We start from the raw sequence: 12,956 nt of genomic DNA on the forward strand, positions 1-12,956 counted from the left end.
AATTTTATAGATTCTCATTTTCTCACTAAAATCTAGTGTTATTAGTTTAATGTTATTATTTTATATAAAATTCTTTGTTAGCTGTTACTCAAGTGTTTGAATTTTAATTATTTTATTAATCTATTAAAATTAGTGTTATTGAGAATTGTATTATAACCATTTAATATGTAAAACAAGGTTTTGAAAATACTATATATAACTCTTTAGATTCTTAAAATTATTATAATGGTTATTTTATAAATTTTCATAATGTATAAAAAATCCAACTCTTTCCAAATTTAATAAATTTCTCAACTTTTAAAATCAACAACTCTATATAAATTTAACTTCCCCAATAAGACCCTTTATTTTTTCAGAAATATATTTAAATTGGAAAATGTTTGATAGAAAATACATAAAAATGGGATGTAAGCCCATATTGGAAGGCGATGCGTGTTTGTTAGTGTCTCGAGACAATTTCGCCGAATCCTATTTTAACAGTCTTCTACTTTGGTGCAGGGTCGTGCCTGAATAGAGGCAGATAAAGCATGTGCTTTGGGGCCAAACATGATTTATATATTTAGGGGACCAATTACAACAAAAACTTTACATAGCTCTATTGGTAAGGACCTCAGAATGCATAGTAGAGGTCCTGAGTTCGATTCTTTAAACTGCAGTTGTAACCACTTTCTTTGTTTTTTTTAATTATGAAGGGCCAAAAAAGTTTTTTTTGCTTGTGGGCCGAAAATTTTCAGGCCCGGCCCTGCTTTGGTGGCCTTCTTCTTTTGACTATTTGACATACGTACTCGCATGTCACATCGCATGAAACTTCGAGCCGTACTCCAAAAGAGAAACTTGAAAACAAAAATAAATCATTGTTTTTCTCTTAAAAACAAGGGAGACAAATCATTGTCATTTTTAGTTTCTTTTTTTAATTCATTCTAAATTATGATAAACTAACCAAGTGGTGATAGTCTAGTGGTAATTTTTGGGGTTTGGTGTGTATCCACATCAGTTCTGGGTTCGATTCCTCCTGTGAACTAAATTATCATCACTTGGCCAGTCTGGCCTTGGGATTCGGACCAAGTGGTTTACACGGTGGATCGTAACAAATGATCGGTTCACCCTCTGGCATTAGTCGGAAGGTATTCCAAACTCGGGTTAGGCAGTGTGGTAGCCAATCCACTTTGTAGCACTAAGTATGATCCTTCCGAAGCCGATCGGATCAGCCGATAGGGTTTATCAAAAAAAAAAAAAAAATTATGATAAACTCCGTAGTATTCAATTTACAGACCGGTACATACTAACTATACTGCTCTTGAAATGAAAAACAAATTTCCAACCGTTCGTTATAATGATTTTGATTTGTGACAATTACGTTGCCACCAATGATTGAAAATTATCATATTGATCGTATAATGAAGAAAAAGTAGTGATTAGTAACTTAACTAGAACCATGTTAGTTGACAAAAGAAACTCGAACCATATTATTGAATTATCAAGTCACCATAAGCCATATTGGCCGAATATAAAAAAAAAAATTAAGCTTATCATGTCTAGGCGTAATTCTAACCAAATTACTTTCAATGGAAACAACACGGTTTTTAATCGAGTGGTCTTCGCCTAGTGATAAAAAAGTTCCAGATGTAGCTTCCGTCCTGGGTTCGATTCCTTTTGGTCATCCATGGATGCCTTAAGTGGTAAGAAAATCTGGATTTCGGTGGGTCTCTTGCTGATTAGTCATTGGACCTAGAAAGCCTTTGGAATCACACCAAAATTATCAAAAAAAGAAAAAAACAAACAAACAAATGTTGTAAACTTAAGGATTAGAATCTGTAAGTTCTTATCATTAATCATAACATATAGTGCCCTTATATATGAGAATTACAAAGAGATAAAAGGAAAGACATAAATATGGAAAGTGTACAAATACAAGGAAAAAAGAAACTAGGGTTTCCCCTTCTCTCTAAGTTTAAACCGCCTCATATGATTTATAACACTCCCCCTTGGATGCCATAACCATACATGGATTGTAATACGCTTTAGAAGTTGCCTCATTAAAATCTTATCAGGAAAACCCAGTGGGACAAAACCATGGTGAAGAAAAAAGAGTACAACACGTATACTCTCCCTGTTCTGAACAACACTGAAGATCTTTCAGTCTACGCATCCCAATCTGATGTGTGAGCTTCCTGAACGTGCAGGTAGGAAGTGATTTGGTGAACAGGTCAGCTTCTTGCACTCGACCATCCCACAATTTGATCCGGACATGTTGGGTCATCGACCTCAACCAGACACACTCGCGGCTGGCCTCATGTATGGCCAATATTTCCGAATGGTTCGAAGATGTGGCCGCGATCGTCTGCTTCATGGAACGCCATGATATGGACGTACCTCCATGTGTAAAGACATAGCATGTCTGTGATCGAGCATTGTGTGGATCTGATAAATAACCTGCATCAGCAAAGCCAACTAAACCATCTTTGTTATGGTTAGTATAAAATAGACCCAAGTCTTTCGTTCCTTGCAGGTAACGAAGAACATGTTTAATTTCGTTCCAGTGCCTTTGGGTCGATCATGAGCTACATCTAGCTAATAGATTACGGCAATTTATTTATCTAGCCTTGTATGGCTCGCCAAATCCGTCAAAACTTTATGGCACTTAGACATGGCATTTCGGGACCAAGGATCTCCTCATTTTCTTCATTAGGGCCGAAATGATCTTTTTTTTAAAAAAAACTGAGGGACCTTATAAATATGGGACTTGTCAATTCGTAAGCTTAGTCCATATCAAACTTCTTGAGCACGTTATGTATGTCATTTGATGCATAAGGATTTTCTTTTCAAGGTGCTCAATGTATAATATATAATCTTGTTTTCCCAAAACCTTTCATGTTGAATTCGAATTCTTTCTTGACGTTTCTATCTTTGGAAAATTTCTCCAGGGGTTCCTAGGATATTCAATATTGTTCTCGAGAACTTGATGTTCGGTAGTTCGATACCCTCTGGAACTTTTACATAAATTTCGTTATCAAGTGGACCGTATAGATATGTATTTTATTTGCCAGACTTATAAGGAATCAGAATGTCGTTGCATCCACCACATAGGAGTATGTCTCCTTTATAATTGATTCCAGGTCTTTGTGAGAACCTTATGCAATTTCTCCATTCTTATTATGTATTCTCACCAAAGACTTATTTATGTCTAACTGGTTTGACTACATCTCTTCTCTTAAGAGATTTCATATACCACGTCTTATAGCATTATCAATTTGCTTAATCAATTTCTCGGAGTAATTTCTCTGAGTGCACTCTGTGATAGACGTTGGTTTCATGATCCTCGCTTTTGTCAAGCGCTTTTGTATTCAAATATTATATCATCATCGACGTCGATATTATTTTATCGGTTCCATTTATAATCCAGACATGACATAATACATTTAGATCATATTATTTTCAGGTACATGATCTTTATTCATGGTCATGTCTAAGGTTTTCTATGGACAACCTTAATTTCGGATCTGTCATTTCAATTTTATGCACTTCTTATTTTCGAGTAATACATGTATGGAACCGTCTTATCTTAACTAAGTCTAATATCAATTTTATTAGAGCATAATCCACTGGTATATTTCAGTTTGGGTCATCAAACATGTCTGGAAATTGACTTGGTTAAGTTCTGAGAATGATTCATTCTTTGGACTCTTATTCTATATTCATATTTGAGTATCATTATTCATTCTCGAAATCGTTTACCAGCTTATTATTTCTCTCCCTGATGTTGGATATACGGATTTATCTAATCCATGGCTTAGCCTTAATCATATCTCTTGTGGCCTTATGTATTCTTATGGAGATTTATATCCAACGTATACACTTAATTCAATTTCAGATCCCATCTTATAACTTTGTGGTGGAGCAACTTATTTAAGTTCTCTATATGGGAACATTAATTCTTGACCCTTTATCAAATTTATGGGAGAGTCTCTATTTGATCTTTGGCATTATGCGAACAAATTTTGCTGCAACTTATAAGGATTCATAAATCCACCGGTATCACCAATTACTCTTGCAAACTTATTGCAGATTTTGACAAGGATATGTACAACCATATGTCGTCACATATGATGGATGATCAGTCCATCCGTGGATGATCAAGCCCACGAAATTCCTTGTTTATTTTTGAAATATCATGGTGAATACTCTTATTATCAATTCCCTTATTCAAAGAGGCAGCATATCTTAAACCATTCAATAGAATATCGCATACTTAACCGGAATGGCATGACTGGTTTGCCAATCATTAATCTCCATATAATCTTTATGTTGTGCATTTTCGTTTTCAGATTTGATTTGGGTTATTGTTGTCGTGGATGCTTAACTTATTTAGGGATTTTGGGATTCTTTGATTCCCTCCCTCGAGATAATAACACTGAATGTTCATTTATCTCGTATTGAATCCCAAACTTAGGTAATTTATTATCAAATTTTGTTCCCTTAGATAATAATTTTGAAAACATCATGCATTAAATAAATCAAGGTGTGCAACAAATAGCCAGAAATAAATTAAGTCTGAATAGATTAATAGGGTTTTAAATTCGGCCAAGATTTTAAGTTTGGCTAATGATATAGATTCGGCCAAGATAGATTATTCAAAAGACTTTGGCCAAGGAATTTTGGCCAAGGGGATTCAGCCAAGATGATTTTATTAGTTTGACTAAATTTCATATTTGGCCAATAGAAATGTCAATTTGGCCAAGGGATTTCCTATTTGGCCAAGGTTTCACCTTTATGGCCAAGGAAAAACGGTTAATGTTTGTCTTTGGCCAAGCTTTTGCCTTCGGTCAAGGTCATTTAAGGTTGGCCAAGAGAATTCAGAATTTGCATTTGATCAAGATTTAAGCTAGGCCAAGCTTTACATTTGGCCAAGCTTTACATTGTTCATTAGGCCAAACATAAGTTTCGGCCAGGCCAAATCCGAATGGTTCTAGAATTCTTATAGATTTCGGCCAAGAAGTAATTTTATGATCAGATTTTAAGTTTTAAACAAGTTCAAAGAAATGACAACATAGAAATGAAAAACACCAAAGCAAAAACACATAATTTAGATTGCAAATGTCGAAATCATTCTTCAGTCTTTTAGACAATCTGAAGTTTCATAATCCATAAGATCGTCTTTATCATGATTGAAATCATTTTCATCATCTTGATAAGTCATACGGGCTTCAGGATCTTCCCTTTCAAACTCTCTTGATAGAGATCAACTAGATGCTTGGGAGTCCTATAAGTCTTAGCCCAATGATTGCCCATACCACATCTATGGCACATTGATTTGCTTGAAGTGGTCGAGTGTTGAGGTTTAAATGAAGAGCCACGTCCGCGACCATGACCTCGTCCAAATGAGCCACGGTCACGCCCATGGTCTCGACCATGTTGATTCCCTCGCCTGCGGCTAAAGAAGCTTCGACCATGGCCACGTTCGTTCCTATTTCCTCGACCACGGCCATGATGGCCGTTTCCTTGGACGTGATGGGATTTTTTATTTTCCTATGTGGTGTGTGCTTCAGGTGGTGGGGCTGAGCCAGGAGGTCTCATTTCACTGTTTCTCATCAATAATTCATTGTTCTGCTCAGCGAGTAAGAGACAAGAAATAAGATTAGCGTAGGTCGTGAAACCTTTCTCACGGTACTGTTGTTGTAACAGCACATTGCTTGTGTGGAAAGTGAAAAAAGTTTTCTCAAGCATATCCTGATCCGTAATACTTTCACCACACAGTTTCAATTTTGAAACAATCTTAAACAGTGTCGAGTTATACTCATCCACGGACTTAAAGTCCTGGATTCTGAGATTCCTCCAATCAAACCGAGCCTTTGGTAAGATCACTGTTCTCTGGTGATCATATCTCGATTTCAATTCATTCCAAAAATCTAAAGGATTCTCAATGGTCAGATACTGATCTTTGAGACTCTCAGTTAGATGCTGGCGAATGATCAAGATGGCTCTGTATCGATCTTTCACACTGGCATTATTGTCCTTGGTGATACACTCACCGAGTCCCTTGGATTTCAGGATGATCTTAGCCTCAAGCGCCCATTGAAGATAATTATCTCCAGAGAGATTTAGGGCAGCAAAATCCAAGTTGTTGATTTTCGACATCTGAAGTCATATATTGATAATTTTAGATCTTTAGGATTAATTTCAATGTTCAAATAAAGCAATAAGCCTTACGGCCAAGAAACAAGCCTCACGGCCAAAACAGGAAACAAGCCGCATGGCCAAGGATTCAAACAGTTCGTTTTAATGCATTCAGTTCATTGTGTAATTGTAATCCTAGCATAGATGGTTTCTATCAGTTCATATGATGCAATCAATACAGCAATGCACAAACATCAATCACACGGCCAAGTCAAAGATCAATCATATGGCTATTTGATTTCAATTCAATACGACCCTAGCATAAAGTTCTAAGTGTAATTGCAATCAATCAATGTGATCAGTTTATGTATGAATGATGCAACAAGCCGCACAGCCAAGATATGATATGATCAAGTGATTTTAATTAAAACTATCAAGGCTATCAAAATAGGGTTTCAATCAATTCAATATCAAATTCGAGATTAACAATCTTAGTAACAGTTCTAGGTGATCAAAACAATCAATTCAAATTCAAACAATCAAAATGATTTTCAAATTAGGGTTTAGGGTTTCGATTTTGATCTTAGATCAAAGGAGTTTGATTTGAGATTCAAAACCATTAAGGATTTCGATTTTAATTGATCAATAGATCAATCTCGATTTAGAGTTTGGGGTATCAAACTTTTGAGCTTCGATTTACTCATTAGGGTTTTGATCTATTACCCTATGTTTTGATTCATAAAGATTAGGATTTTAGGGTTTCATTCTTTATCAAACAATCCAAATTTGATCATAGGTTCTTAGGTTTCGAATTACCTTTAACCTTAGATGATTGTTGAACTGGACCACCAAAGAGATGAACCGCGAGCTGATCGGGAACGGAACGCGAGCTGTCCAACGTGCTGATCGAGTCGCGAGCTGATGTTGTCGCGAACGGAAGCACGAACGGATTGAGGCTGATCGGAGACGCGAGCTGGAATGGATCGAGTCGCTTCTATCGGGTCGCGAACGTCTGATCGGGAATGCCTTGATCGTCTGTCGCGAACGAGCTATGAACTCCTTTTGATCTGAATGGAAAAGATAGTTTGATCACACGGGCAGCAACTCCTCTCGGCTTAAACTCCTTGTTGATATTAGATTTTAATTCCCACGGCTCATGAAACAACACGAGGAGCATTAGATAACATGAACGCCATAAGCTAACAAGATAACATGAATCAACTAAGGTATGATAAACTTATCTTGCACATGAGTTGAGTTCGGTTAGAAAATCCTTGTTGGAATCGGATTTGGTTTCCAAAGCAAATCGGCGCGCACTGTATATGTGCGTGAGGGCGCGTCGGTGGTCAGATCGACAAGCAGTTTACACTGACTGATTCGTCTCGGCAAGGACTTCGATTTGATATCTTGATCGTTTTCTGGGTCCTCACGGTTTGGGAGAACAGTCTCTTTGAAGTTCCGAGGCAGATTCCTTTTCGTTTAGGGTTTGATGATTTTCGGCTGAGTTGAAAAATATTTCGTGGGGCTTAGGGCTAGAGGCTATCGTGCTGATAACGTGTTGTAAACTTAAGGATTAGAATCTGTAAGTTCTTATCATTAATAATAACATATGATGCCCTTATATATGAGAATTACAAAGAGATAAAAGGAAAGACATAAATATGGAAAGTGTACAAATACAAGGAAAAAAAAACTAGGGTTTCCCTTTCTCTCTAAGTCTAAACCGCCTCTCTCTCTCTCCTGCGGCCGCCTCTTTCTCTAGGTATTGGACCGGTAATGGACATCCACAATATGTTTTATAACAACAGACGAACAGTCCTTAACTTCAGTGTTCAACATATTTTCATTATAACCGAGTGAGAGTGACGTGCCATCAACCACGACAACTAGAATGTGCCACCAAATTGTTTTGAATAAAGTGCTACACCTGTTTAGTAGCTGTACGCATTAAATCTGTCAACCATTACCGGTTTAAGTGCTCAAGCAAAATAGAAAAACCGTATTGAGGCAATTAGTCATGTCAGTCTAACGTTGAGCATATTCTGCCACATAACATAATATATCTGCCAAGTCGAGCTCTATGTCAAAAAGGGTTCCAAAAATACTGTAGTTGAAGAGTAAAAACAATTTGTTTATAAAATCTCAGCTTTTAAAAGAAAAGACGAGACCAACTTAAAGTTTAGTTGAAGGCATCTTAAATTGAAGTGATAGGATCAAGATCATGGACGGCCTCATTAATGGAATATCAAACCAAGTATGATCAGATGTTTAATATTGGTTCTTGGGATTGTGTAAGAACCAACGCCATAACATTTTCTATCGTCTAGTGGTATCTTTTTTTCTTTATTCCCCCCTTTATCTGTACTTGTTTTACATGCACACAACAAAAACCCTAAACATAGAAGACTTGACCAACGTTCAAAAGGGTTTCATGAGGAACATGCAAGATAACACTATTCTCCCTACAAATCTTTGCAAGAAACGCATAAACATAATCAATCGCTATTTTTTTCGGAAGCCATGATCCATTTCTTGCTTTTACCACAGTGTTTCCCATGATGTGAACAACCCCTGACTCTTTACAAGTCTTTAGATACTGCAACTCATCCTCCTCTTCTTCCACCGTGTTGTTCTGACTGAAACTCATCCTATTATCAGCAGGAACTATCGTATCTAATGTAGATACCGTGTAGTCCACCATAGATGAAAACTCATCAATGTTGTTGTTGTTGCTGTTGTGGTGGTGGTTGTTGTTATGGATCAATTCATCTCTAGACTCTTGTGTATGGTTGAGTGAATACGCACTGCTGTATGTGCTTGAGTTTGAACCTGGCTCCATCATAGTTTCGATTCGGATGAATGAGAAGAGGTTGTTCAACAGCTTGTTTTCAAAATCATCATCTTTCCTATGTAGATCTTTGTAACCATACCTGTTTGAAAGAGATTTTTAAACTCTTTGGATACACTTGCAAGTTTCCAACAATAATGCTACAAAAGAACATAGAAAAAGCTATGACATTACCTGGCTATACAACGGAACATTCTGAATGTCTGTGGTCCTATCCTCTTGACAAGAAACCTCTCTTCTTCAGGGACAGTGTAAACCGGAAGGTACTTGACGCAAACAAAGACAACAACTGAGTGAATCGCAGGCAAGTTAGTGATGAAATGAGAGAAGATGTGAGGGACACCACTAGCTAACTCCGTGTAGACCAGCCCTATCCCAGGGACACGAACAAGACCAAGACTAGGACCAAGACCAAGTATCCAACTCATGGAGACTTTACTGTGCACTTCAAACTCATACTTCTTGACTGTTGCGTAATGCCAAACCGACATAACAAGAAGAGAGATGGCTGCTATGATGAGTGGAACCCATCCTCCTTGATTTATTTTCCATATCACAGCCGAGAAGTAAGAAAACTCTGGCACTAGTGTGAGGACAGCGAATGTTAGGACAAGGATCCAATGACACCTCCACACGAGGAGCATGATCAGGATCATTAGTAACGTGGTAGCAAGCATCACGAGCACAACAGCAGTTCCTAAAATATACAAAAAAAAAACTTCAGATGCAAAGCCAAATAACATTATCTGAGACCTCTACATCTTACCGTATGCATTTCCTATTTGGCTCTGGTTCTTGAAACTAGCAGTGACGGCGATGCATCCGACCATAAGTATCCAGTTAATGTCAGGACAATAGATCTGACCAAGGAACTTCTTGGAAGTATGAACAATCTTAACACGTGGAAAACATCCATGAGACACTGCCTGCTTGATTATTGAATAAGTCCCTGAGATTGTAGCTTGGCTCCCAACGATGGCAGCTCCTGTGGCGACTACAAACATAGGCCAGTACACACTATCTGTATAATTTTCAAACCATAAAAGAGTTGTGAGTGTTTTGTAATAGAGCATTGTGTCAGAGGTCCCAACCTTGTGGTATTCAAAAAAAAAAAAACCATGCATGTATGACTTCAAGAAGAGAAGACCAACCAGGCATAGATGCATAGAAGGCGTCTTTGTAATGATCTTTGTTGTTCACAAGATAAGCAGCTTGTCCACAGTACGCAAGAAGAAGACAAGGGAAGACAAAGAACGTAAACGCGAGCTGAATCGCTAGTAAGGGGAAGTAAGCAATGTCTGCATATAGTGCTTCAGTGCCTGTTATGCTGAGAAGAATGCCACCTAGCGAGATCCAACCGTCTAGTCCTCGTTTTTTAAAGTATAAGTAGATATATGTAGGCGAAAACGCTTTCAAAACGCTTGTGTCGTGTTTGCAGATGTTGTACATTCCAGTGGCTCCAATGAAGAGGAACCAGATAAAGACTATGGGAGCAAAGAGCCATCCCACTTTGTCTGTGCCATAATGTTGCATACTGAACAGTACTATTAAGATGATGATAGAAACAAGCACAACAACATCTGGAAGAAAAACAAAAGGAACATAGCTAAGTGAGAAAAAAACTAAACCGAACCGGGATTAGGTAAAACGTTACCGCTGCTCATCTTTGGACTGATGACTTTGATCCCACCAGTAGCTGAAAGAACTGTTCAAAGAAGGTTCTGTAAGCTAAAGAGTTTTTAGTGAACTCGAAAAAGACAGACTAAGGAGGAGTTGGATAAATTTAAAAAAAAAAAAATAGAAAAGGGAAGAAGCTAGATAGTTAGTTACCTGAGATAGCTGGGGTTAAGATACCGTCACCAATCATCATACAAGTTCCAAGAAGAACAATGAACAGAAGAGCTCTCTTTCTTGATTCTTTACTCTCTAACCACTTCTTTGTTTTAGCAGCAAAAGACCCTTCAGGGAGCAACGTTCGACTATAAGTTGTGAGATCCTCATCGCTGCGTTGCTGATTCGGTATTAATTTCACTTTAGCATGTCTACAAAGCAACGAGTATATAGCTAAAGTCCCACCTACACATTAAACATTGAGTTATAAACTAAACCGGTTTGGTTAAAAGCAACATTGATCAAGCTTAGCTTTACCTTGACCGTTGTCATTAGCTTTGCAAACGATGATGACGTACTTGATGAGAGGTATAAGTAAGAGAGAGTAAATGATCAAAGAAAGAGCTCCAATTACATCTTCACTATCACTGATTCCATCAGGGAATGTATTGTAGAACACATACAACGGAGAAGTCCCTAAATCTCCGTACACTATCCCTAAGCTTTGAAATGATAGTCTTAGTAGCATCAACATCGACAAACCCTGATACAAAAAAAATTAAACTTTCTCACTTTATCAAACACTAAAACAGAGTAGCCATTGAAACAAAGTAACCGTTAGAATCAAACTCTTGTATAGAGAAAGTGAGAACCTTTTCTCTGTACATGTTCTTGAGCTTGTTAGCTTCTTCATCCATGGGCTGATCAAGTTTCTGCTCTAGCTCCCACATAGCTCCTACGTGTCTTTCTTCGATCGTGTTTTCTCCTTCTGCTACAGATCCTTCTACCCTCTCTGCCATCTTTTTGTAACAACAGAACTCGAGTTTTCTTGCACCTAGAAATCGATGACCATTTGGAGCAGTTTCGCCTGAGATGAGACCACTTGAAACCTTTTGGTGACTTTTCTGAGTAAGGAGAAGGGGTTTGAGTTATTCCAGAGGAATAAGTGATGTCTTATCAACTTTGGTTCTTTGGATAAAGGCTACACCAAAAGAGCCTCATATTTTGTGAAGAAAGGGACCCTCCCTTTTATCATAATTTAGAAAATAAAAATAGAATCAGCCAGTCAAATAATAAGCTGATCCAAAAGAGAATCTTTAAAAAAACTATGAAGATTACGCGAAGAGAACACGGTTCAAAAGAAATCTGTTTTTTTTTTTGCTTCTTTATTTAATTTGTTCAGATATTTAACAACAGACAGTTAAAAAACGAAGAGAGATACATCTGTCCAACTCCTTTCAAATGATTCATCTAAGATGATTTATACAAATGATCCATCTGATGTAGTTTCACTATGCTCGTTTCTCTATCAAGATAGAAACCATCCAAATGAACTTATGTTTGTTTACGCATATCTATTTCTATTTAGATGAATTTAATAAATAAATAACTTATATACCTTTGTTTTGAATTAAATATTATAATCTTATGTTTAATTATATTGTGGTTTTACAGTTTTGACGGAAAATTGAAATTTTACAATTTAGAGGGAAAAGTGCATTTTTATGGTTTTAACGGAAAATCAGGGTTTTATGTTTTTGGCGGATAGCCTAGCATACAGTGTTAGAAAGCAACCGTTTTTCGTCGTTCACATGGATCAATATTTTCCGGTTTGGTTCATGGAGTCAGTATGAGTCTCAATAAGTTGATGGAAAAATATGTTTTTGGCGGAAAATTACGAGTTTTACGATTATGATGGAAAATTACGTTTTTCAGTTTTGACGGAAAATTACGTTTTTCCGGTTTTGGCCGAAAATTAAGATTTTCCGGTTTTAGCGGGAAAGTGCATTTCTGCAGCCTTAACAAATATTTGCATTTTCCGGTTTTGGCGGAAAATTGTGTGTTTTCTTGTTTTGGCGAAAGATTGCATTTTTTCTGGTTTTTGCAAGAAATTACGTCTTTCTCGATTTGACGGGAAATTGTGTTTTTCAGTTTTGGCGAGAAATTGTATTTTCCAATTTTGACAGGAAATTTGTTTTTTCTCGTTTTGGCGGAAAAATGCGTTTTTATGGTTTTATCGGGAAAATGCATTTTTACGGTTTTGGTGGGAAATTATGTTTTTCCGACTTTGGAAGGAAGGTGCGTTTTTCCGGTTTTGGCGGGAAATTGTGTTTTTCTGGTTTTAGCGGGAAATTGTGTTTTTTCTGGTTTTAGCGAGAAATTG

At 37.2% G+C, this 12,956-nt stretch overlaps 1 protein-coding gene across 1 annotated transcript; it reads right to left on the minus strand.

Moving 5' to 3' along the window:
* Positions 1-8,436: 8,436 nt before the first annotated feature.
* On the minus strand, positions 8,437-11,797 carry LOC125575166 (potassium transporter 9-like). The gene is made up of 8 exons (XM_048751378.1): positions 11,446-11,797; positions 11,111-11,336; positions 10,793-11,038; positions 10,617-10,667; positions 10,114-10,542; positions 9,729-9,983; positions 9,137-9,659; positions 8,437-9,044 (listed from the first exon to the last, which is right to left on the minus strand). The coding sequence occupies exons 1-8, from the start codon at positions 11,590-11,592 to the stop codon at positions 8,507-8,509; spliced, it is 2,415 nt and encodes an 804-aa protein (XP_048607335.1). The 5' UTR covers positions 11,593-11,797; the 3' UTR covers positions 8,437-8,506.
* Between the last annotated feature and the right edge of the window lie 1,159 nt (positions 11,798-12,956).

Source organism: Brassica napus, chromosome C3 (genome assembly GCF_020379485.1).
Source record: "Brassica napus cultivar Da-Ae chromosome C3, Da-Ae, whole genome shotgun sequence".
Taxonomy (NCBI): Eukaryota; Viridiplantae; Streptophyta; class Magnoliopsida; order Brassicales; family Brassicaceae; genus Brassica; species Brassica napus.